Source organism: Mauremys reevesii, linkage group 20, assembly GCF_016161935.1.
Source record: "Mauremys reevesii isolate NIE-2019 linkage group 20, ASM1616193v1, whole genome shotgun sequence".
Classification (NCBI taxonomy): Eukaryota; Metazoa; Chordata; order Testudines; family Geoemydidae; genus Mauremys; species Mauremys reevesii.
In genome coordinates this window covers 322,685-348,709 of record NC_052642.1, presented here as the reverse complement: position 1 = coordinate 348,709, position 26,025 = coordinate 322,685, and the positions used below count along the sequence as shown (strand labels likewise).

At 52.7% G+C, this 26,025-nt stretch overlaps 1 protein-coding gene across 1 annotated transcript; it reads right to left on the bottom strand.

The window, feature by feature from the left end:
• Positions 1-6,668: 6,668 nt before the first annotated feature.
• Positions 6,669-19,560, bottom strand: LOC120387533 (fibrinogen-like protein 1-like protein). Its single transcript, XM_039508446.1, has 4 exons — positions 19,557-19,560; positions 17,404-17,541; positions 10,388-10,450; positions 6,669-7,332 (listed from the first exon to the last, which is right to left on the bottom strand). Exons 1-4 carry the CDS (start codon positions 19,558-19,560, stop codon positions 6,704-6,706), a joined length of 834 nt encoding a protein of 277 aa, XP_039364380.1. The 3' UTR covers positions 6,669-6,703.
• Between the last annotated feature and the right edge of the window lie 6,465 nt (positions 19,561-26,025).

The following is a 26,025-nucleotide window of genomic DNA, read 5'->3' as shown; positions in this document are numbered from 1 at the left end:
TTGAAATTTCCCCAAGGAAACTGCATTTTCCATGAACCCCCATTCAGGTGAAAATTCCAGCCCAGCTCTACGGATCACACAGTGGGACCAGCAGGGCAGGCAGTGTCACTTTGAGAGGGTATTGCTCTGCCCTCGCTCAGCTGTGGTGTACCAAAGGTGGAGGGGCCTGGCTTTTCACCCCACCCATTTTCAATGGTGTCTGCCGCCTGCAGGAGTGATTCTTTGACCTTGTCCAGGGGCTGCTTGGTGGTGAATGCTGAGCTGTATGTTTGGTCTCCGAATAGTATTCCCAGAATGCCAGGGGAGAAGGGAGTTTCAGCACATGCCCCCCAGGCACAAGGTCAGGGAAAGTCACTGAATGGGCTGAAGTGTCTAACGGACAAACAATGGAGCAGCCACCACGGGGCATTGTCTCCGCCAGCCTGGCTGGGCAACTGGGAAAAACCAGACTGGCCAAAGCGACCACGTCACACCTAGGCCCTATAACAACAACCACTGAGCAAAACGGTAACTGGGCTCTGTGACGAAGTGGGACTGTTCTTTATGTTTCCTCTGAATACTGTGTGGGTGCCTTGGTTTCCCCTGTTCATTTCTTAAGTCCTGACTGGCTTGGTGGGGAGCAGTTCCAGAGCATCGCCCGGGGACTCCGTGACAACTGACGGCAGCGGCGGGATGTACTGCACCCCGTGAATGGCGCTGCTTGCAGTAAGTGACTGGGGAGCAGTAAAACAAAGGGGGGATAATGAGGACCAGGCATGCTGAAGGCTCAGAGAGGGACGGTTTCAGGGGGCGGTTAACCTCTGGGAGTGTGTGACCAGCGAGAAGGACTGTTGGAGTAACGGGGTCCCCCTGAGAGAGGGAAGGACTTTTGCAGTAACAGAGTCCCCCTGGGGATTGCAGCGAGCGGTCCCAGGGGCGGACGAGTCTGCAGCTTGACCCTGGCAAAGAGGTGGTGACCACGAGAAGGGCTGGCACACCAGGGGTTCTTCCTGGAAACCATGGGGGAGCTGAGAGCACTCTGAGTCCAGAGCCACTTGGGAGCGGTGAAGTGATGGCCTATCACCATCTCTTTAAGAAGGACATTGTGATCCTGTGCACACAGAGAGGGTTACGCATGGGGAAGCTCGCCCAGGCCCAGTTAATCGTGCAGCTGGAGGAGGAGGACCGCTCTGAGGAGCAGATTCCTGACCCAGATGGGGCTACAAGAGGATCTGGGAGCAGCTGCAGCAGCAGCCAGGCATCCCCGAGAGTCTGGTCCCCAACCAGACGAGGGTCTTCACGATCGGGTTCCCCATCAGGGGATCGGAGACGGATGGGATTGGAGCAGAGCCCGAGAGAGCAAGAGGACTGTGAGAGAGAGCGAGAGCCCGAGGAAAAGCTGCAGGAGAAGCAGCAGCAGCCTGGACTGGCGATGGTGGAGCGGAGAGGCATAGGGGGCTGCCCAGGGGTGAGTGGGGATAGACCCCGGGCTGCCGGCTCCGCAGGGAACCTCGATACTAAATTGCTGCCCCTGGTTAAGGAGGGAGGGATGTGGATGCTCCCCGTGCTGCCTTCGAGCAGGCGGGTGATTTGAACCAGGGGAACCCTGTGGAAAAGCCCCGTATCTAGCTCCCTTGCTGGGTCCCCAAGCCATAGACGCTGTCAGCCAGATGGGTGGGGTGGTGGACAGGCTCCCACTCCTGGCCCTGGCCTATATGTCTGCGTGGTCTCCTGGGCTGAGGCCCCGCGGACCCCCAGTGGGAGCAGAAGGTGGGGGTCAGTAGGGAGACCTGCCTGGGGTGGCAGGACCCTGGGACAGAGAGAACTGTTGTCAGGCCCCGGGTGGTGCAGCCGCAGATGCTGAGGGGCTGTGGGACCTTGGTGAAAGTCCCCTGGGTGAAGCCCCTCGCCCTGCCTATGGCCCGGATCCCTGTGCAGACACAGGAGGGGTCGGGCTGGCTGGTAGTTGGGGTTCTCCAGGATATCGGCTCTGAGGTCCTGCTGGGGAGTGTCTGTGTCTCTTTGGGACAGGATCCAGGCCCCGCTCCTGTAACGGCCGAGGATTTGAATTTGGATCCAGGGAATCAATTGACTATGATGGAAATGGTCAGTGAAAATGCGGGGGCTGCAGGGCTCAGGATACCTGCCTACCTGTAACCAGCCCCCTGGGGCTGAGGGGGAGGGAGAGATGCTCCCCGCCCCCCTGCACACTGGAGAGGGGGCTCACGCTGGCTCTGATGCTGTGACCAGAGCAGAGAGCTCGCTGCCTGCCCCCACTGGGACAGCCAGGGCAGTGCTGAGCACGGGGGGAGCCGAGACCCCAGCTGAGTAGGGGGACACCCAGGCAGGGCAGGTCGGCTGCCAACCAGGTTTGCCTGGTCCAGACGTGCTGCCATGATCCCTGAACCTGGAAGGGGAGGATTGGGAGGAGAAGGGGGCAGACCCCCCTAGGGGATCTCTCCCCTGAGGTGGGATCCAATCTCCCCATCAGGTGTTCCCCATTCAGAGTCACTGGAAAAGCAGCCCAGAACCTGGAGAGAGGTCAAGGACCTGCTGGCTTTAGATGGGATCCAGCCATTCAACAGCCCGTGGGGCTGGTCCCCAAGGAAGACAGGACGATCTGGTTCTGTGGGGACTATTGGAAGCTTAAAGCCATCACGGTGTCCGATGCCGACCCCATGCCTAGGCCTGGGGAGATTCTAGACAAGCTGAGGGGGATGGAGAACTTGGCCCTGGCGTACGATGTCGTGTGTGTCTTTAGCCAGACCTGGGAGGACCACATGTCCCAGGTGAAGAGGGTGCTGGGCTGCCCAAGGAGGCAGGACTGACGGTAAAAGCCGAAAAGGGCAAGGTGGAGATGATCAGAGACTGGCCCATTCCCCAGACCAAGAAACAGGTCCAGGCCTTTATCGGGATGGTGGGGTACTACCAGAGGTTTATACCCCACTTTAGCTCCTTAGCTGCCCCCATCCCTGAGCTATGTGAGAGGAGGAAGCCAGACGAGGTGCTCTGGACCGAGCAGTGCCAGAGGGCTCTCTGTATACTGAAGGAGGCTCTAATCCAGGGCCTGGTAAATCTGGCAAACCCAGACTTTGCCGAGCCTTTTGCTGTGTTCACCGACACCTCAGACGCAGGGCTGGGCGCGGTGCTCTTGCAAGCCGATGCTGAGGGGGGGAGACACCCCATCGGGTACCTGAGCAAGAAACTGCTGCCCCGGGAGCAGAACTCTGCGGCCTCAGAGAAGAAAGGCCTGGCCATGGTGCAGGCCCTTAGAAAGCTGCAGCTGGATCTATTTGGGTGGCACTTTACTGTCTATACTGACCACTCTCCTCCGACGTGGTGGCGTCAAATGCAAAGGGCTGATGCCGAGCTGCAGGTGACAGACACCTGGTCAGAGGGTGGCCAAGGTTAAGCTGGGGGCTCTTAACCAAGAGAGCCCGAATTGCAGCCCTCCAAACTGGAGCGCTGGGAAAAGACCCAATCCCAGTTTAAACCCTGTCGGGTTACATCATCCCTATGCTGCCTTGGTGGAAAGTTACAGCAGCAGGACAACAAGAATAGAGGAGTTAGATAAAGTTGTTATGAGAAAGTAGGGAACTGCTGCGAGGCAGGCGCCAAATTGACGTTTGCTAATATGGAGAAGCCTATATAATATGATGCATTGTAAATAATAAATGATTCAGCTTGCAATCATATTGGTTGTTGTGCTTTATCCGGCCCGCATGCAACGCAACAAAACCCCAGGGGTACTGGGGTGGCAAAAGGGCCCGGGCCGCATAAACCTTCCCACATGCAGCCTGCCAGGGCTGGCACTTCCATTTAGGCGACCTAGGCAGTCGCCTAGGGCGCCACGATTTGAGGGGGCGGCATTTTGCTGGGAGCGTGGCAGGCGGCTCCGGTGGACCTCCCACAGGCGTGCCTGCGGAGGGTCTGCTGGTCCCGCGGCTCCGGTGGAGCATCCGCAGGCATGGCAGGTCTACCGGAGCCGCGGGACCAGCAGACCCTCCGCAGGAACTCCTGTGGCAGGTCCACCGGAGCCGCGGGACCGGCAGAAAAATGGGTAGAGCCGGCCCTGCACCTTGGGCGCCAAAAACCCTGGCACCGCTCCTGCGGCCTGCAAGTGCCATCAAGCACAACAGACCTACGGGAGGGTGTGAAACTGGAAGGACCTGGTGTAATGCCCACCAAGGAATGGGATAGATGGTGGGGCATCCGTGGGAACGTTGGTGGGTTCGAACTTCCTCAGGTCACCAGCTAAAGTGACCTCGCTCAGTTCAGTCTCGAAGGCGGGAGAGATGTGACTAAGTGAGACTGTTCTTAATCTTTCCTCTGAATACTGTGTGGGTTCCTCAGTTTCCCCTATGCATTTCTTAAGTCTCCAGTGTGCATAAATGGCCGACACTCTGTATCCTGGCAACAAATGGCTGGGGCCCTTCCCCCCTTGCAAGGGGATAGCTAAAGGTGAACAAAGAGATCAGGTGACCTCCTGGCCCAGGAAAGAGACAAAGGCCAGAAAGGAGGGGCTGGAGGGGGTTTGAGTTTGGAGCTGGCTGGGGATAGGAAGTGAGGGCAGACGGGGTGGTCTGCCTCGCTGGGCCCCAGAATGGACCTGGCTGAGGTGTCTGGTTCTCTGTACCTACAAGCTCTGTTTTAGACCGTGTTCCTGTCATCTAATAAACCTCTGTTTTACTGGCTGGCTGAGAGTCACGTCTGACTGTGAAGCAAATTGGGGGTGCGTGCAGGACCCTCTGGCTTCCCCAGGACCCCGCCGGTGTGGGCTCGCTGTGGGAAGCACATGGAGGGGCACATGCTGAATGCTCCAAGGTCAGACCCAGCAGGTGAAGCCGTGTGAGCTTCTTGCCCTGCAGACAGTCTGCTCCAAGGGAGAGGAGGCTCCCAAAAGTCCTGCCTGGCTTTGTGGGGAGCAGTTCCAGAGCATCGCCCGGGGATTCTGTGACAAACTGGGCTCAGGCTCACACTGGGGGCTGGGGGGGGGGGGCAGCATTGAGACAAGACATTTCCCTGGGGGAGGCAGACAGATCTGGAAGGCAAACTGGGACCAGGCTGGGTCTGAGAGCACCTGGGCTTGCTATGCAATGTAAGCTGGGTCTGTCTGATCCTGTAACAGGAGGGAGACCCAGCTAAGGGCCTGTCTAATGTAGCTTGTAGGGACGAGACGTTGTGTCAGCTGTTTGGTGTTTGTGGTTTGGTCTCTCTGTCTCTGGCTTTTCCCATCTGCTAATAAACCTGCTCTGGTCCCGAAAGAGACGACCAAGCCCGCCTGAAATTTGGCAGAGCTGGGCGCTGTATCCAGATCCTGGTCTGGTGGGAGAATGCGAGGGGCAGGAGGGGACAGCAGCGGAGGGGTCAGAGAGCCCACTGTGCTGTATATGCTGCTGTAGCTACAGGCCTCGATTCTCTCCCACGCCCGTTTGTGTGCAATGACAGCTCTGCTGCCGGGGCGGTAAATAAATGCACAAATGCCGTGGGAGCGTGGAGATTTTGGACCGGGCAGCGCTTTGCCCAGGTGTGAATGATGACAGAGGAGACAAGCAGAGGAGAACCAGGTGCTGTGTGCAGGGGCCTGACACTCAGTTCTACACCTCCTCCATGAGGCAGGCGGAACTGGGTCCTGGCTCTCCCGATGTCTGACTGGGGATGGGAACCTGGGCTCCCACTGACTTGACTTTCCACTGGCAGTATGATCTGCCTCCATCCGCCAGCAAGGACGAAGCGAGAGGAGGAGAGTGAAGTGGGCATGGCAGTATAGAAATGCCACTCCAGGGGCTGGTGGGGGGGGGGGAGGGAGTATTTTGAGGAAGCGGCAAAGTCTGAGTACTGCCTCAGCTGAGAGCATCAGCCCCCCCTGTAGCAAACCTCTCTCTGAGCCTCACTAGCCTGGTGCCCCTCCCCCCCCCCCAGGCAGCAACACACAGGCATTTTTCTCTTCTTTTCCTTTTGGCCCCCAGAGATCCCCTGTCCCTTCCTTTGACTGCCACATTCACCTCCACCATCACCATCTCAAGCACAACTCCATAATGGGTGACTATCCTTCTCTCTCTCACTAAGAAGAGGATTTTCCAATGTGAAAAATAAATTATAAAATACACTACATCTGCACATCTCTGATATTTTAGTTTTTATGTATTAATTGCCATTGCACTGCGATCCCAAAGATCTGTCTTTGGGAATGACTTCTCTAGCTAGGTTAGAGTGGGTGAGCCCCTCGAGACGTGGAATGGATATCTGCCATGCCAGAGAACTTTTTTTTGGAAATTTTATTTTTTCTCTTCAAGCAGCTTCACACAACAGAAGAGACACGGAGAATTCTTCAATTCTTCAGCTTTATGGGGCTCCTGTTCTTTCTGGGGGCTGCTCATTCAATCTGATGAACAATCACGGCAGGGCTGAGCGTGTTTTCTCCACCACACCACATGCTTGGAAACAACAATTTTTGCAAACAATTGTTCTGATTTGTAATATAATTAAAATGAATCAACCCAAAGCCCAAAGGGGAAGGGCCCAGTGGAGCAGAGCTCGGAAAGTCTGCAGGGAGGGAGAGGAGAAGGAAAGTGGCCCCGTTTCCTTGGTAACCCGGGTACCTCCCCCAGCAAGGCCTGTGAGGGCGGGCGGGAGGTTTGGCCATGACACACTCTGACCCTTTTCCATCCCTTCGTGGAGCAGGGGTGGCCTCACTGCAGACAGGAGGGTGGGGAAGGGGTGACTAACAGTAAGACGCTGGTTTGATGAGGATGGCAGAGGCTTGGCAGTTCCCACTACAGAAACTACCCCAAGTGATGCCCCCTTTGACGTTCAGTTGAGCAGAATAACAAGCTGAGTACCACCAGCCCCCACCATAGCTAGACGCACAGTTCCCACTGTAAGTGTCCTGATCCAGGTCTTTAGTGGAGAACTTCATGTTGTCATGAACGTAGGTTGGATCGTTTGAAGTCATGGCGTCCCCTGCAGTCCCCGTGTAAGAGCCCAGCCTCAGCCTATAGCCGTTGGACTCGTCTTCCAGACCGAAGAGGTTGTAGTCTGCGTATTTCATGGTGCCGGTTGAATTATGAATGACAAACCTGACCTGGTAGACCTTCTGCTTGGCGATCTGATAGATGTACTCCATCCCCAGCCAGTAGTCATCGTGCACGTTGCCAAAGCCGTACTTGTAGGTGGTCCAGGACTCGGCCCAGGTGATGTGCGTGTTGTGCCGGTTCCGCTGGAGGACCGTCCAGCCCCCGGCTGTTTGGTTCATGTCACAGTACACCACGAGCTGGGGCAGTCCTGTGGGCTGGATGAGGTATATACCACTGGGGCTGTCTGAGGGGATCTCACTGCAGTCCTTGGGCCAGGCTGAAGGCAGGAGAGAGAGGCTGATTTAACCAGAACCCATGAAACTAGACACCAAAGCATTCAACAGGGCCATAACCAGGGCGGGGCAAGTGGGGCAGCCAACCAGGTTGCAAAACCAAGGGGCCATAAAAGTGGGGTCATCATGGGGGGCATGTGGGGTTGTGTGTCCCACCAGATTTCAGCCTTCCCTTTAGCACAGAGGTTTTCAAACAGGGGGGCATGTCCTCCCAGCACGCCCCCCAGTTTGAAAACCATCACCTCCTGCCAGGAGCCAGCAGACTGGGAGCTTGGCCTGGCCTGGTCTGGCCCACCCCAAACACTTTGACTGCATGTGGCCCCCTCAGTTTGGATTCTCTCCTGAGAGGCGGCTCAGCTTCCATCAGCCACAAGGGCTTGGGGGCTCTCCAGTTACTGAACGCTAGAATCCAGAGCAGCCAGCAATATGAATAGTGGAAGTGTGCTCAGAAACGCTGCCCCACCCCTTTCCTCCACCATTTCAGCCCTCAGAGTGCATCTGCAGGGACGTACGTAACATAAAGGAGCAGAAATGAATCAAATATAAGTTAATGAGCCTAAAGGCCTATGTTTTTTTTACTTGTTTTGCTTGGTGTCTTCTTGCATTTCTTTAACCCCCTTTCCTCTGCAGCATGACACCATTTACTTCCTTATTTCTGGGCTTGGTCTTTTCTCTCTCCTATTACTCTTTCTCCAGGCTGATGAAGTATTCATTATCAACCCTGCTATTCATTTAGCCCCTTTCTGGTTAGTAGATAATTCACAAACCAGCCCTGCCTTTTGTTCATGGTTTTGTAGTTCTCAAGTACATGTCAGATGCTTTCAGCCAATGAGGAATTTGCAAACTATTCGCTTTGGCTGTCACATAAGAACGGCCAGACTGGGTCAGACCAAAGGTCCATTTAGCCCAGTATCCTGTCTTCTGACAATGGTCTTCCGCCAGGCTTCAGAGGGAATGAACAGAACAGGCAATTATCAAGTGATCCATCCCCTGTTGCCCATTCCCAGCTTCTGGCAAACAGAGGTAGGGACAGGAGTACTTGTGGCACCTTAGAGACTAACAAATTTATTTCAGCATAAGCTTTCATGGGCTACAGCCCACTTCATCAGATGCATAGAATGGAACACACAGACAGGAGATATTTATACATCCAGAGAACATGAAAAGGTGGAAGCAGCCATACCAACTGTAAGAAGCCAATCAATTGAGATGAGCTATCAGCAGCAGGAGAAAAAAAACCTTTGAAGTGATAATCGAGATGACCCATAGAAGGTGTGAGGAGAATTTAACATAGGGAAATAGATTAAATTAATGTAATGATCCAACCATTCCCAGTCTTTGTTTAAACCTAAGTTAATTGTATCTAATTTGCATATTAATTCGAGTTCAGCAGTCTCTCTTTGGAGTCTGTTTTTGAAGTTTTTTTGTTGCAAAACTGCCATGTCTCAAGTCTGTCACTGAGTGGTTAGAGAGGTAGGGACGCCATCCCTGCCAATCCTGGCTAATAGCCATTGATGGACCTATCCTCCAGGAACTTATGTTCATTTTTTGTTATTTATGGTGTGTGATTTTGTTACTCATGGTGTGAAACTGGTCACCTACATCACAGATTAGATGTTTGAAACAGCAATAATGAGTCAGGCGCCCTATAGGCTTCCACTCAAGCAGTTCACTCACCTTAAAAGCTGAGCTGCTGTGTCGTCACTGGTATTTTAAGCTGAGTTAGCTAATGTGAATCAGCTCCCCCAAGTTATGAACACACCTTTGTTTGCTGTGAAGACCTCACCATAGTCACGCCCATTCAGGGCTGTCCTTCCCCATGTTACTGTACCCTCTCCCTCGCTCTGCTTCTTTTCGCTCCCTGTGGTCTCACCTCTCTGCCCCCCTTGCTCCCACCTGGATGCCATCAGCTCTTCACATTCCAGCCCCAGGTCCCTTGCTCCTACTGACATAGGTGGTGCGTAATGGAGGATGGGGGAGGCTAAGCCTCCCCAAACCTCACGTCTCCACTGGGGGGGGATGGATTACGGCACAGGCCCCCTGGATCTGTGCTCAGGGGCCCCGTCCAATTTGGGGCCCTGGAAAAATCTCCCCCCTGCCATGGTGCCAGGACTGGAGGAGCTCTCACTCCCTGCTGCGACCCCGGGGCCATGGTAGAGGGGGGGTGCAGAGCTTTTCTGGTCTCAGGGCTGTAGTGTGGGGGTGGGCAGAAAGGAGCGAGTGGGGGCAGGGCCTCAGCGGGAAGAGATGGAGTGGGGAAGGAACAGGGGCGGGGCCACAGGGGAAGGAGCAGAATGGGGTGAGGCCATGGGCAGGGGGATGGCCTTGGGGTGGTGCCATGGTCCCGTCCGGGGCTGAGCTCTCAGCCCTGCAGTGGGGCCCAGCTGGAGTGGGAGTGGGGCTGAGAGCAGCGAGCAGGGCATGGCCTCAGCTGGAACAGGCGGGACAGGGGGCTACCCCCCACCCAAAGGAAGCTTCACCTACCGCCCATGCCTATGACACAGCTTTCTCCAAGAGCTAACTGGTTAACAGTCCACCCTACAGTGTGGTGGTGCTAAGCTCTGGGCTTGGCTGCAGGGCTGGGAGTGGAGAAGGACAGGCAGATCCAGTCCCCGGCCTCCTCCGGCCTCCAAGAGCTGCTACCTGTGGCCCTGGGGTGCTGTGCTCCACCCTGGACAGACAGTGCAGGCTCCTCTGGGGGCCTCTGGTACCTGTGCAGCCCGGCAGAGGCTGGGGGCCCTCCGTACGCCCAGAGGAAGGTGCAGAATTTGGGCTCCTGTGTTTGTGAAGTGCTTCATGAGCCATGGGCAGGGCTGTGTGAGTGTGCTGATGTTATCAGTAATGCTCCCAGCGACTCCGTGTGCTGGGCTGCTGGCTTGCTCCCAGGAGATTCCCCCCCCAACGGGCCTAAGCCAGCCAGATGGGGTATTCTGCCCTTTGCCAGCCTGATGCCAGCTGAATAGGGCTAGCTCCAGTTCTGGGCTCTCAGCTAGGAGGAGGTGCACTGAGCAGACAGATGTTCCACAGTGAGATACTTACTACGTCCTGCTGGTGGTCGGGTGTCACTGGCTCGCTTCCCCCGGCCATGTCCCAGACTGTGCACTGTATGGACGAGAACAGAGCAGAGATGTCAGACCCTATTCCAGCCCCAGGGAAGAGGTTTATCTGCTGGACAGTATCACTGCGCTCAGATAACTCCGGCCACTTCTTTACTTCTCATCTTTCTCCTCAGTCCTTTGTGACTCCTCACCATTTAGGTGATGCCGTATCAGATAAACCTGCGTGGAACTGTCTGATGCTCCCACCCTCAGCTGCTGCTTAGCCAAGGGGAGCTCTGCTTCAGTGGTGCTGGCACTGCCTCAGACCCAGGCTGTTGCTTCCCTTGCTAGGAGTGATTTGTGCACCCAGGGTGTAGTAGGCATCCAGGAATTGGCTCCACTGTACCAGACATTTTTATCCTCAGCGGGATCCAAACAGGATGTACAGTGGCAAGGTGGTGTGTGAAGGAACATGGTTCCAGTGCATCAGGGTATCAGGGCCAGTCGGCAGTGCCAAGAATGGCAGGAACTAGTGCATGGAGAGGCACCACGAAACAAAAAGATTCTGCTTAGAGGAGTGTCCTGTCGTGAGTTGACGTTCTCAGGGACAGTGTGTGCTATACGGACAGAGATGAAACAATCGGAGAACAGCTGCAGCATCTGCTATTTCATAGCCTGGTGGAGATTTAAAGTGACAGTGCGCTCACTGTCTCTCACACTTCCCGAACACACACACAGTCTCTCTCGCACACAGACTGGCTTTCACACCCACATACACTCTGCCTCTCACGAGTCACAGTCCCCCAAACCAGATTGTCTCACACACACAAACACAGTCTCACACTCCCCAACACACACTCAGTCACAGTCTCACACACACACACACAGAGTCTCTCTCTGTCTCGCTCACATACACTGGCTCTCTTTCACACACACATACACACTGTCACACACACACACACACACACTGTCACACGCACACACACACACATTTGTATTATTGTTGTTGTTATTACTGCTTGGTACTTCCTGTCAAAATGTTTATGGTGAGCCAGGAGTGGCTGAGGCTGCAGAAGGGCCATGGGCTCTGGCAAGATGCAGCCTCCATGTGACAGTTTGAGTCACTGCTGCAGCGTCTGCTGCGTACGAAGCTCAGCGGGTGTCAGCAATGGGAGGGGGGTGTTTCTGGGAGTCCATGCGCAGGGGTGGTGGCTGTGCCCCCTCAACACACTGGGGTCAGTGGAGCCGGCTGGGGACCGCCTTCAGTGGAGCATAGGGTACCAGTTTAATGATACTGCTTAGGGCCCCATAAATCCTAAGGACGGCCCTGTGTGTGCTATACGGGCAGAGATGAAACAATCGGAGAGAAGCTGCAGCATCTGCTATTTCATAGCCTGGTGGAGAAACTGATGTTTATTGTGACCACTCTCCCACTGGGGTGATTCCAACACGAGGGCTTTCTTTTACCTAGTCTTTGGGACAAATTCTACCTCCAAATGCTTTACAGAATCAAATGCTAAATAACAGCAAGCTGGGTAAGGGGAGAGTTCAAGGGGGAAGAAAAAGCAATGGCTGGAGAGCTGATGATCTACAGAAATGGGGCGGCTGATCCAGGCCTTAGGCGGCGAAGAGAAGAAAGCTCTTCCACCAGTGATGGTGAGAAGATTGTCTGAAGGGTGGAGCAGGGCGCTGGTGGAGAAGAAGGGAGAGCTGGAAGGGAAATAAAGAGAGAACATTTCTAGGATGAGATCAAGGGTAAATCCATGGAGGATTTCAAAAATATGGGGGTTGCTATTTCAACTGGCTCCTGAAATGAGTGGGAATCTAGTGGAGTTGTTTGGGGTGTCAGTGATTCATGCCAGAAGGTGGGCGGGCATCACCATTGTGCACGTGCAGGAGTCCCAAGTCAAGTGGTACGGACCGTACAGTAGAGTCAGGGACGGCTCCAGCCCCAGCACGCCAAGCGCATGCCTGGGGCAGCAAGCCGCGGGGGGCGCTCTGCCGGTCGCCGCGAGGGTGGCAGGCAGGGTGCCTTCGGTGGCATGCCTGCGGAGGGTCCGCTGGTCCTGCGGCTTCGGCAGACCTCCCGCAGGCTGCCGCCGAATTCGCAGGACCGGGGACCTCCCTCAGGCAAGCCACCGAAGGCAGCCTGCCTGCCATGCTTGGGGCAGCAAAATACCTAGAGCCGCCCCTGAGTAGAGTGGATGGTCCCTGTCCTGAAGAGCTGACTATCCAGATAGACCTGCCAGATACAGCATGGGGGAAGGTGTAGAACCCACCAGCACCAGCAGAGGGCGCAACGGGATGGCAGCAAACAGCATGGTAGTGCCACAGATTTGTGCAGGTGAATTTAGTTCAGAGGGGCTCAGTTAATGGAAAGAGACGTGAAGGGAAAGGGATTAGGGGCCCTGGGCAGGGGAGCAGAGGTCAGAGGGGCAGGTGTGGAGTGAAGCTGAGGGGAAGACTGCTGGCACTAAACATTAAAAAGGTTGTAGAGCAGTTTTTAAACTAGGAGATGGGGGAAAGCCGATTGCTGCAGAGGAGCGTGTGGATCGGACACAGACTTCTCTCAGGGGAGAGTCTGATGATAGAGAATCTCCAGGTTATAGTCAGGAGCAGAGGACGGAAGAGTATAATGTAAGGGCTGGATCAGATGATAAACAGTCACATAAAAAAGAATCTCGCACATCAGAAAAAGGCAGGCTAATAAACAGGGACAAGTTTTTAAAGTGCTTGTACACAAATGCCAGAAGTCTAAATAATAAGATGGGTGAACTTGAGATAAAGGAGGATATAGATATAATAGGCATCACAGAAACCTGGTGGACTGAGAACAATCAATGGGACACAATCATTCCGGGATACAAAATATATCGGAAGGACAGAACAGGTCGTGCAGGGGGAAGAGTGGCACTATATGTGAAAGAAAGTGTAGATTCAAATGAAGTAAAAATCTTAAGCGAATCCACATGTTCCATAGAATCTCTATGGATAGAAATTTCATGCTCTAGTAAAAATATAACATTAGGGATCTATTATCGACCACCTGACCAGAACAGTAATAGTGGTGATGAAATGCTAAGGGAAATTAGAGAGGCTATCAAAATTAAGAACCCAATAATAGTGGGGGATTTCAATTATCCCCATATTGACTGGGAACTTCAGGACGAAATGCAGAGATAAAATTCCTCGATACTTTAAATGACTGCTTCTTGGAGCAGCTGGTATGGGAACCCACAAGGGGAGAGGCAACTCTAGATTTAATCCTGAGTGGAGCGCAGGAGCTGGTCCAAGAGGTAACTATAGCAGGACCGCTTGGAAATAGTGACCATAATACAATTGCATTCAACATCCCTGTGGTGGGAAGAACATCTCAACTGCCCAACACTGTGGCCTTTAATTTCAAAAGGGGGAACTATACAAAAATGAGGGGGTTAGTTAGACAAAAGTTAAAAGGTACAGTGACTAAAGTGAAATCCCTGCAAGTTGCGTGGGCCCTTTTTAAAGACACCATAATAGAGGCCCAACTTCAATGTATACCCCAAATTAAGAAAAACAGTAAAAGAACTAAAAAAGAGCCACCATGGCTTAACTACCATGTAAAAGAAGCAGTGAGAGATAAAAAGACTTCCTTTAAAAAGTGGAAGTCAAATCCTAGTGAGGCAAATGGGAAGGAGCACAAACACTGCCAACTTAAGTGCAAGAGTGTAATAAGAAAAGCCAAAGAGGAGTTTGAAGAACGGCTAGCCAAAAACTCCAGAGGTAATAACAAAATGTTTTTTAAGTACATCAGAAGCAGGAAGCCTGCTAAACAACCAGTGGGGCCCCTTGACAATCGAAATACAAAAGGAGCGCTTAAAGACGATAAAGTCATTGCGGAGAAACTAAATGGATTCTTTGCTTCAGTCTTTATGGCTGAGGATGTTAGGGAGATTCCCAAACCTGAGCTGGCTTTTGTAGGAGACAAATCTGAGGAACTGTCACAGATTGAAGTGTCACTAGAGGAGGTTTTGGAATTAATTGATAAACTCAACATTAACAAGTCACCGGGACCAGATGGCATTCACCCAAGAGTTCTGAAAGAACTCAAATGTGAAGTTGCGCAGCTATTAACTAAGGTTTGTAACCTGTCCTTTAAATCGGCATCGGTACCCAATGACTGGAAGTTAGCTAATGTAACGCCAATATTTAAAAAGGGCTCTAGAGGTGATCCCGGCAATTACAGACCAGTAAGTCTAACATCGGTACCAGGCAAATTAGTCGAAACAATAGTTAAGAATAAAATTGTCAGACACATAGAAAAACATAAACTGTTGAGCAATAGTCAACGTGGTTTCTGTAAAGGGAAATCGTGTCTTACTAATCTATTAGAGTTCTTTGAAGGGGTCAACAAACATGTGGACAAGGGGGATCTGGTGGACATAGTGTACTTAGATTTCCAGAAAGCCTTTGACAAGGTCCCTCACCAAAGGCTCTTACGTAAATTAAGCTGTCACGGGATAAAAGGGAAGGTCCTTTCATGGATTGAGAACTGGTTAAAGCGCAGGGAACAAAGGGTAGGAATTAATGGTAAATTCTCAGAATGGAGAGGGGTAACTAGTGGTGTTCCCCAAGGGTCAGTCCTAGGACCAATCCTATTCAACTTATTCATAAATGATCTGGAGAAAGGGGTAAACAGTGAGGTGGCAAAGTTTGCAGATGATACTAAACTACTCAAGATAGTTAAGACCAAAGCAGATTGTGAAGAACTTCAAAAAGATCTCACAAAACTAAGTGATTGGGCAACAAAATGGCAAATGAAATTTAATGTGGATAAATGTAAAGTAATGCACATTGGAAAAAATAACCCCAACTATACATACAATATGATGGGGGCTAATTTAGCTACAATGAGTCAGGAAAAAGATCTTGGAGTCATCATGGATAGTTCTCTGAAGATGTCCATGCACAGGGGTGGCTCTAGGAATCCCGCCGCCCCAAGCAGGGTGGCGTGCCGCGGGGCGCGCTCTGGCAGTCGCCGGTCCCACGGCTCCGGGGGACCTCTTGCAGACGTGCCTGTGGAGGTTCCGCTGGTCCCGCGGCTCCGGTGGAGCATTCGCTGGCATGCCTGCAGGAGGTCCACCCGAGCCGCGGGACCAGCAAACTCTCCGCAGTCATGCCTGTGGGAGATCCACCGAAGCCGCGGGACCAGCGAACCCTCCGCAGTCATGCCTGTGGGAGGTCCACTGGTCCCACGGCTCTGGTGGACCTCCCGCAGGCATGACTGCGGAAGGTCCGCCGGAGCCGCCTGCTGCCCTGCCAGCAAAATGCCGCCCCAAGTGCGCGCTTGGTGCACTGGGGTCTGGAGCCGGCCCTGTCCACGCAGTGTGCAGAGGCGGTCAAAAAAGCAAACAGGATGTTAGGAATCATTAAAAATGGGATAGAGAATAAGACTGAGAATATATTATTGCCCTTATATAAATCCATGGTACGCCCACATCTCGAATACTGTGTACAGATGTGGTCTCCTCACCTCAAAAAAGATATTCTAGCACTAGAAAAGGTTCAGAAAAGGGCAACTAAAATGATTAGGGGTTTAGAGAGGGTCCCATATGAGGAAAGATTAAAGAGGCTAGGACTCTTCAGCTTGGAAAAGAGAAGACTAGGACGGGACATGATAGAGGTATATAAAATCATGAGTGATGTTGAGAAAGTGGATAAGGAAAAGTTATTTACTTATTCCCATAATACAAGAACTAGGGGTCACCAAATGAAATTAATAGGCAGCAGGTTTAAAACAAATAGAAGGAAGTTCTTCTTCACGCAGCGCACAGTCAACTTGTGGAACTCCTTACCTGAGGAGGTTGTGAAGGCGAGGACTATAACAATGTTTAAAAGGGGACTGGATAAATTCATGGTGGCTAAGTCCATAAATGGCTATTAGCCGGGATGGGTAAGAATGGTGTCCCTAGCCTCTGTTTGTCAGAGGATGGAGATGGATGGCAGGAGAGAGATCACTTATTAAGAGATTCTGAGGGAGGGGTTGAAGCAAATGGCCAATCAGCACAGGGCAGAGAAAGTCACCAAAATGGCGAAAAGTTCTCTGGCTCTCCAGCAGTCGCTGCTTTGGTGGCTGTGCACAAGGCAGGAGGAATGCAAGGTGCAGCCACGGGAGATACTATAATTACATTGCTACCGGCCTAGGCTACCTCATGGTTTCATTGCCTAGTTTTATACTATGACTATGGGGGTTTCCAGGAAATTTTAAATTCTGACTTTTCATTCTCATTCGGGGTGAAAGGAATTTTCAAAATGTCAGAATTTCCTTCCCACCTGCTCTGCTGTGTATGGAGTATGAGATTGGCAGGGTCCCCCAGGGATTTGGGCAGCAGTCCCAATGAATTTTAATGAGAACTGGGCACCCAAATCCCACAGGCAGATTTGAAAATTGGTTCCCTCAGGCTGGTGAGTGCCAGGTAGACAGGTGATTGCCCTGCTCCCACTTCAGAGGTAGCCCTAACATTAGGTTCCAGAAGGGAAAGTTACCAGCAGAGCCTCTCTGAGCTGTGGCATTGTTAACGCCTGGTCCTCAATATCATTTGTGTTGGGTGACCCACAGAAGGCAGGGCATTTTGGTTGGGTATATTATGCATCGTTTCTCTGAAATTGGGCTGAAGACTCATGAAATGATCAGCTCCTTTCACAAAGGTTTGGGGTACTTCCTGGTATTGGATGGGCGAGAAATACAGAGAACAAAGCTCTCGTGGAATTTTTGCATCCTTCCTGGCAGAAACCAGAGAATGCAGACTGAAGAAATTGTCTGAACTGCCAAATCTCAAACTGCTGGGGTTTGGTTTGAGTTGGGATGAAGGTCTGTAGAGCCGTGAAGGGAAAGGATCTTACTGGATCTGAACTGCTTTGTCCCTCTCTAACAATAACACCTGGTCCATCTTGCTCATGTTCTGTCTGTGTGGAGGGTCTGGGACTCCAGGACCTCAGAAGAGCAGTGTTTAAGGACAGCAAAGATAAATTGCATACCAGGCACAGGATCCCTTGGGCTGAGGTTCAGAATTTTATCTAAAGTTCCATTGAAGATATTCGGGTTTTCTATTTCCAGGGTGAGAACTGTGGCTGACAGGGCCAGCAGGCAGGTGAGGAGCAGGAGGTGCTGGGCAGCTGAAAAAAGGAAGAGATTAAGTGACACTAGAAATACAAACCCTCCCTTCAAGGAACTGAGAATCACAACTGACCCAGCTCCACCAAAGTTACACCAGACTCACCGACTGGACAAATCCACAGGGTACACTAGTGCTTCAAGAGCCAACAACTGTGAAAAATTCTTAACCCAGAACAAAAGTGAACAGCATCAGTACAAACCTTCCTCACCAAGTCTAGTGGTTACAAGCAGAGCCTGTAGAGGGAGTTTGCAAGGCCCTACAGGTGGGTAGCTTTTCTGCATTGCCCTGGCTCTCCGCAGCAGGACTGGAACTAGGGCTGCTGGCTTTCAGAGACTGGTGTGGAGAAGGCACCTGGGCATAGTCCAAACTGCAGATTAAGGATAAATGTTCCCCTTATGGAGCAAAGTGCATCATTGCTATTGCAGGGAAGCAGGTTGTGTTTGTATTTTCCCAAAAGGGGCTTAGCTACAAGGATGGGTGAGGGATAAGAACCTAGCTCAATAGGCAGAACCGGAGAGCATTAGGCAAAACCCCACCAAACATCCCAGCATGGGTCCCTCAAGAAACGTCTGGCATGAGCCATAACACACAGCACTAGCCATAACAACCACAAACAGGGAAGTCATGGCACTTGGCATAACTGCTGCATACATCCCTGTCCTGCAAGGAACCGACGGCATTCTACCAGGGACAAAACAACGAGGAGTCCTTGTGGCACCTTAGAGACTAACCAATGTATTTGGGTATAAGCTTTCGTGGGCTAAACCCCACTTCATCAGACGCATGAAGTGGAAACTACAGGAGCAGGTATAAATACATGAAAGGATGGGGGTTGCCTTACCAAGTGTGAGGTCAGTCTAACGAGCCAATTCACTTAACAGCAGGCTATCGAAGGAGGAAAGAGAACTTCTGAAGTGGACAGTGACAGCTGCTCTGGTTTTATGGTTTATAGGCTGGCTGAACTGCTCTTTCCCGTCGACTGTTCAATGCGGTTACTAACACTTGTATCTTAGTATTTAATGCTACTGTGGAGTTCTCCTCCTTGTCAGTTTGGAGCTTCTATGTCCACGTTTTAGTGCTGTCTGTGTGAATACAGATAAAGCGTGTACAGCACAGTGGCGCCCATATGCCCCAAACTGCAGGAAAACCTTGATGCTGGGGCCTCCCTCCGGTAAGAGGAGAATGCATCTCACCATAGCAGGCGCAGACACTTTCTCGCTGCCTTCCTGCTAGCACCTGAGAGCTCTCCCCCGATTAACGGAGCCGGCTGCACGAGGAGGAGAGCTTCCTGAGGGCCGGGCTGGGGAAACCCTCAAATGGGGACTGTCCCTTCTAGGCAGGGTTGGTTTGTCTAGTAGTGCAGCATTACCTGCGCCAGACTCCTCCCTAGGAGAGACCCATTTTGCGTGAGCTACTGGTTAGTTGTTGCTCTCACACACTTGTAGCTATTCACCTACTCTGAGCCATTCCTGAGGCCAGGAAAGGTTGATGGATGTTAGTGGTGCTGGCAACTCAGTGCACAAGCCAATACGGCGAGGGGCTCTTCTCCGTTCATGACTTCCCTGGAAGGAAGGGCCACCCCCGGGGAGGAGCAGTGTGCACATGCATGGCAAAGGGCACAATGTGGGCAGTTCAATAGCTGCACTGCCCATTTGATGCCACTCTGCTATTTCCTAGAAGGGCAGGAAACACAGCAAGATACTGATTAATTTGGATTTTGTCAAACGGGCCCTCCGGCACTCCAGACTCGTGTACAAAGATTATAAAGCAATATGCTCCCAGCTGCCCTCAAGAGCACCAGCTGTCATAGGCACACAAAGGCTGTGGCATGGGAAGTGTTGTTCCGGGGAGAGGTTGAGGCACTGGGAGCAGAAATAGCAGGGGTCAGAGACACCCTAGGAAAGCAAGGTGCCAGGAGAGGAAACAGCAGCTTTCTCAGACATGCGGGTGCATACAGCAGTGCAGAGAGTGGAGTGGCACATTTGCTGTCCCGCTGCCAGAGCCCAGACTCACCCATGCTGTCTCTGCAGGGACACCCGTGGAGCTGGAAGCTGCTGCAGGTGCAGGCTGGGTGGAGGGACGCTCGGTCCAGTATTTATAGCTCCCTCCTGCCCCGTGGGCGGGGCATTGCTGTGACCACTCCCAGTGAGCCCTGCTTGTCCTGTTGGTGTCTGTGCTGGTGGTTTCATGGTTTATGTACTTTGTGTCTCTATGACAGGTGACCTGAGGCACAGGCTGCTGTGGTTCTGGGGAAAGACACCGGATCAGAAGTGAAGCAATGATATTTGGGGCTAGCAAGGAACTCTGGCACAGCTCAGGTTTGTGGCAGCCAGCGCTGAGGTGGGGCTTTCCCAGGGAATCCATATCCTGAATAGCTTTGGAAACCTCAGCCCAGTAAATAAATACTATTCAGTAAATAAAGGCTATTCACTACCTTCCAGAGAAACCCCCTGGGATGTTGCACTCCATATGTTTCATGGAAATATGCTAATGTGTGTAAATATAATATAACTGAAATATGCTTCGTGCTAAAGGTCTCTTGTGAGGTATCATTACAAAGCTTGTTATCTACTGAGTCTGGTCATCCTATTTGTATAAATGTATCATTCTTGAATCTGAAACTAGAATTATGATATATAACACTGAGGGCCTATAGTAATTATGCAAAGTGTGGGCCATTAATGATGGCTTGGAATGTTGATGGCTCCCATCAGCCAGGACAATTGGTTGTAAATGGCTGTTTACTTGTAAGCCTTCCTGTATAGTATCAGAGGGGGTAGTTAGTTAGTCTGATCTGTAAAAGCAAAAAGTCCTGTGTCTATATTAACAGACGACGTTTTGTTTTGGAGCATGAGCTTTCTTGGGTGCCAGATGCATGTCACACAGATGATCACACCACCCCAAAACTCTCACGCAACTGTCTGTCTGTTAACTCTTTGCAGCTTTTCAAGTTTTTTGCTTTCTATGTATGGGTGTGTGGGGCAGTGAGGTGTCTGTCACCTGACCTGGAATCCATCTTTAACCTGGTGCTTTTCCATTTGGAAGGAGAGGTGGGAACCCAGAGAGAGACAACGGATTCCCACCTTGTGCCAAAGATATATAAAGGGATGGAACAGAACAAAGGGGGCTGCCAGTCTTGAGAAATCCGTGGAGTTACCACCTGAGCTGGAGCTAACAAGGACTGTACCGGGGAAAGGATTGGGCCCAGACTAGGATGGAGTCTAGTCTCTGAAAGAAGCTTATTGCAACATCTCTAAGGGTGAGATTTACCCGTGTTCAGTTTCTTAATGTATTAGTCTTAGACTTGCATGTTTTGTTTTATTTTCCTTGGTAACTTACTTTGTTCTGTCTGTTATTACTTGGAACCACTTAAATCCTACTTTTTATACTTAATAAGTGATTAATACCTGGGGGAGCAAACAGCTGTGCATTGGGAGCTGGGTGTCTGGGTGCTGGAGCTAGGTGACCTGCTGAACAGTTTTTGGTTAAGTCTGCAGCTTTGGGGGCGTGGTTCAGACCCTGGGTCTGTGTTGCAACAGACTGGAGTGTCTGGCTCAACAAGACAGGATTCTGAAGTGCCAAACTGGCAGGGGAAACAGGCTCAGAGGTAATCTCAGCACATCGGGTGACAGTCCCAAGGGGGTCTCTGTGTCTGAACCCATCACACACACCCGCACACACTGCACGGGAACCCCAGAGCTCACGTCACAAAGGTACCTAGTGAAGTCAAGTAGCTCAGTACTGTGGATTCAGTGTCTGAATGACACGTAGTTAAGAGTTGGCTGAAGTGTTCATGGGAGAATCTGAGCACCAATCCTCCTAGTCCCAGTAGTGCCTGTCAGCTCACCAGTGATAGCTCCTATCACAGAGCCCTTGTCAACTCTTTGCTGTCCCATGCAGCCTCCTTGGTGCAATGATCCCAGGGAGGGGAGCAGGATGGCAGGGAGCTGCCCTGCTCTCCCTCTGCGCAGCATCAGGGAGCCTATGTAACTGGGTCAGTTCTAACAGCACAAAGAGCCTGTAGCATTCTTATCAGCCAGGGGAGGTTTCCAGGATATTTCTGCCTTTGGAAGGCAAAGAGGGGACACAGATCCCATGAGCACGATCCACCCGGCACTGGGGACAATGTGAAAAAACCTGAACGTGACCCATCTGGCACTTACGACACCATGAAAAGATGTGGGTGTGACCCGCCCGGCACTGGGGACGCTGTGGAAGGACGTGAGTATGAACCACCCGGCACTGGGGACACCATTGAAGGATGTGGGCGTGGACTGCCCGGCACTGGGGACGCTGTGGAAGGACGTGAGTATGAACCACCCGGCACTGGGGACACCATTGAAGGATGTGGGTGTGACCCGCCCGGCACTGGGGACGCTGTGGAAGGACGTGGGTGTGACCCGCCCGGCACTGGGGACACCATTGAAGGATGTGGGCGTGACCCGCCCGGCACTGGGGACGCTGTGGAAGGACGTGAGTATGAACCACCCGGCACTGGGGACACCATTGAAGGATGTGGGCGTGACCCGCCCGGCACTGGGGACGCTGTGGAAGGATGTTGGCATGACTCCCCGCTCCCGCACTGAGGACACCATGGAAGGACGTGGGTGTTACCCGCCTGGTGCTGGGAATGAGGCTTGGGAACAACCTCCCAATAGGAGCAGCAGTGGGAGCAAACAACCTAATTAATTTCAAGCCAGAGCATGATACATTTATGAGCAGGGCTGTATGAGGGGACTGCCTGTTACAGCGGGAACTGAACTCCGTGACCCAGAATCCCTTCAGTCCTAAAATCATAGAGCCAGAGGGTTAGAAGGGACCGCAAGTAGGGTGACCAGCCAGCAAGTGTGAAAAATCGGGATGGGGGTAATAGGAGCTTATATAAGAAAAAGCCCCAAATATCAGGACTGACCCTATAAAATCGGGACATGAGGTCACCCTAACTGCAAGGGTCATCTAGTCTAACCCCTGCCGAGATGCAGGATTTGTTGTGTCTAAACCATCCAAGACCGATGGCTCCAGCCTGCTTTATAAATCTCCAGTGAAGGAGCTTCCACAAGCTCCCTAGGCCTCTGTTCTGTGCCATTGTCCCACTGCTCTTACAGCTTGGCAGTTTTTCCTGAGGTCAATCTGCTAAATTGCTATGCTGTAGTTTGAACCCAGAGCACCATGTTCCTGTGTAGAAAAGGAAAAACAGCACAACGACCCACCAAGTCCCCTTCTCCCCCACCTGCCAGTCACACTGCATCAGTGCTGGAGGGACCACCTCTAGGTTGGCCAGTGCCTGGTGCCTGTTCAGTCCTTGGCTCTGCACAGAGACTGCAGCCCACGGGCTCAGCCAGTGCCAACTCAGGGGATGGGTTCTGTGCTGCTGGCACCTGGCAACCGGACTGAGCCCAACCGCTCATTCCCCCTGTCCCTTGACCGGCCAACAGGTGGTAACAAGCAGCGACTCTCGACCTGCCCTTGCCCATCGGGTTATTGACATTGCTTGGCAGGTCCTACAGAGCCCAGATTCGCCCCATCCTGTTTGGATTGAGCTTTCCATATGTTTCCTTATTTGCTCAGGTGCCTGGACAGTTCTTCAGAAATGCTTCGAATTGGGACAGTGTCAATAACAGAAATCCCTGGCTCACTGCTCTGTTATCATGGGCGTATCTGGTATTCTCAGGAATGGGGGAGGACTGTCCAGCTATTTTCTATTATTGTGGGTAATAAAACCGCCCAAGACTCACAGCAGTGACTATTTCCTTCTGCACATGCAAATCTTCCTTGCTGGGAGTTGAGGTTCTGAGGTAAACTGGGTGAGGACGGAGGTGCCGGCTCTGCTATAAAGGGACAAATCGCAGCTCAGTGCTCAGGAGCAGGCAGACGGAGCATTCAGTTTTCTTGCCCATCTGCTCAGCAGCACCATCAGAATGGGTGAGTTATTTTCCTACCCAAACCTTTCATTCTGCGCCAGAGGCTGGAGCCGCCTCATGCAGGTGCAGAGTGCTGTGAGTAGGACAAGGCAAGGCAAGGCATGATGAGGGAGGGATAGCTCAGTGGTTTGAGCATTGGCCTGCTAAACCCAGGGTTGTGAGTTCAATCCTTGAGGGGCCATTTAGGGATTTGGGGATTGGTCCTGCTTTGAGCAGGGGGTTGGACTAGATGATCTCTTGAGGTCCCTTCCAACCCTGATAATCTATGATGATGAGGACAGGAAATGCAAGGGGCCCCAATCCTGTGTCAATGAGGGGTTGCTGGGCAGCCATCCAACCTAGCAGCAGAAGGGAGGCCAGAGAGGAGAACACATATCTAAGCACCTTGTTAGCATGAGGAGGATCAGGCCCAGGTCTTCCCACACATGCCTGTTTTCCACCCAAGACCTGCCCCCTCCAAGACCCTGCACCATGGAGGACTGAGGCTTTGTCCTGATACGCTACTTACCAACCTCCAGCATGGCCCCATCCCCACTCGCACTGGAGTGCGACAGCAGCGTCTCCCCCCTCACACCACAGAGGGCTGGTGGGCTGAGGCCTAAGTAACTTCACCTTCCTTCTCTTCCCTTCACCCAACCCCAGAGCAAACCCTTCATCCAACCCCAATCCGTTCACCCAACCCCAGAGCAAACCCTTCATCCAACCCCAATCCGTTCAGCAAACCCTTCACCCAACCCCAAACCCTTCATCCAACCCCAATCCGTTCACCCAACCCCAGAGCAAACCCTTCATCCAACCCCAATCCGTTCACCCAACCCCACAGCAAACCCTTCATCCAACCCCAATCCATTCAGCAAACCCTTCACCAACCCCAATCCGTTCACCCAACCCCAGAGCAAACCTTTCATCCAACCCCAATCCGTTCACCCAACCCCAGAGCAAACCCTTCATCCAACCCCAATCCGTTCACTCAACCCCAGAGCAAACCCTTCATCCAATCCCAATCCGTTCACCCAACCCCACAGCAAATTGCCCCAGTTTGCCCCACATTCAATGTTGCAAGGAAGCTTTAGGGGCAGAATGGAAGGTGTTTTGAGCTGGGGAAAAAAGCCTATTTGTTGGGGAAATCTAACAACTGAGGTGAAGCCATTCATGTTTAAAAATTGCATCTAAGCTGAGCAGGGCTGGCCTTAGGGAAAATGGTACCCTGGGGAACTTGCATTTTGGTGCCCCTGGCCCCCATGGGCATGGTGTCCCCCATTGCCCCTGGGTCCCTACAGGCTTCCCAAGATCCCCTCCCTCCCTCCCCCCCAACCTCTGCCCTGTGCCCCCCTTTGCCCCAATGCCTGCCCTCCCATGCCCCTAATCCCTACACCCCCTTCACTCCCAACCTCTGCCCCCTCTTCCTACACCCTAACACCTACACTGTGCCACCATCACCCCAATCCCTGCACCCCCTTCACTCCTACTCCCTGCACCTCCCTCCTACCCCCAACCCCTGCACTGTGCATGCCCCTTTAACCCCAACTCCTGCATTCCCCTCCTGTGCCCCTAACCTGTGCACTCTACGTGCCCCCTTCATGCCAACCCTTGCCCCCAATCCCTGCACCCCCTTCACTCCCAATCTCTGCCCCCCTTCCTGCACCCTAACACCTACACTGTGCCACCATCTCCCCAATCCCTACACCCCCTTCACTCCCAATCTCTGCCCCCCTTCCTGTGCCCTAACACCTACACTGTGCCACCTTCACACCTAATCCCTGCACCTCCCTCCTGCACCCTAACTCCTGTACTCCCTTCACTCCTACCCCTGCACCTCCCTCCTGAGCCCCTAAGACCAGCACTGTGTCCCCATGTTTCCCCTCCAGCACCCATGTGGTGGGGAAACTGACCTGGACGCACAAAGCAGCTGGCATCGCTGCTTGCTCCCACACTGGACTGCGGCTGCGTGGTCAGAGCTCCTTGCATCCAGGTCACTTTCCCTGCCTGGGCTGTATAAGGGGAAGGCAGGAGAGCAGCAGCTGCTGGTGCCTCCACCCGGCCCAGGTTGGGAAAGTGACCTGGATGCAGGGAGCCCTGGCGTGTGTGTGTTGGGGGGAATATGTGAAGCTGTGTGTTATCTTGAGGGGAGCGTGTGTGTGCCTGAGTGAGTGTATGAGTGCGCTGTCTCTTTAAGAAAGCACTCAGGATCAGGAGCCAGAAGACTTGTTCAGACATAAACAGCCACCAGCAGCTCCGGACCCAGAGAGGAAGGAGCACACACAGATTCCCAGTGTCCCATGTCACCCCAGCTTAGTGGAAATTGGGTACACGGGTTGGGGTGAAGGGGGACACCCTGACATCAGTCCCCCCAGCAGACAGGAGGAGGCTCCCAGTCAGAGGGTGCGGGTGGGGGTGGGGAACAGGAACAGCAGCGGCTGCACACATGGAGCAGGGGCACCCCTGCTTGGGAGGAGTCACCTGGCACCAAGGGCCCCCTCTGCACCTCAGGTGTCTCCCTCCTGACTGCTGCTCGCCTGCCTGCCTGCTGCCTCCATCAGCCCCGCTGGCTCTGGGCAGGG

Excerpts from the sequence above, each read along its gene's own strand:
- LOC120387533 (XM_039508446.1), bottom strand. Across the intron at positions 10,451-17,403 it reads CCCAAGGGATCCTGTGCCTG|TGCACAGTCTGGGACATGGC; the intron begins GTATGCAATTTA and ends TCGTCCATACAG. Across the intron at positions 7,333-10,387 it reads CCGACCACCAGCAGGACGTA|CCTGGCCCAAGGACTGCAGT; the intron begins GTAAGTATCTCA and ends TCCTGCCTTCAG.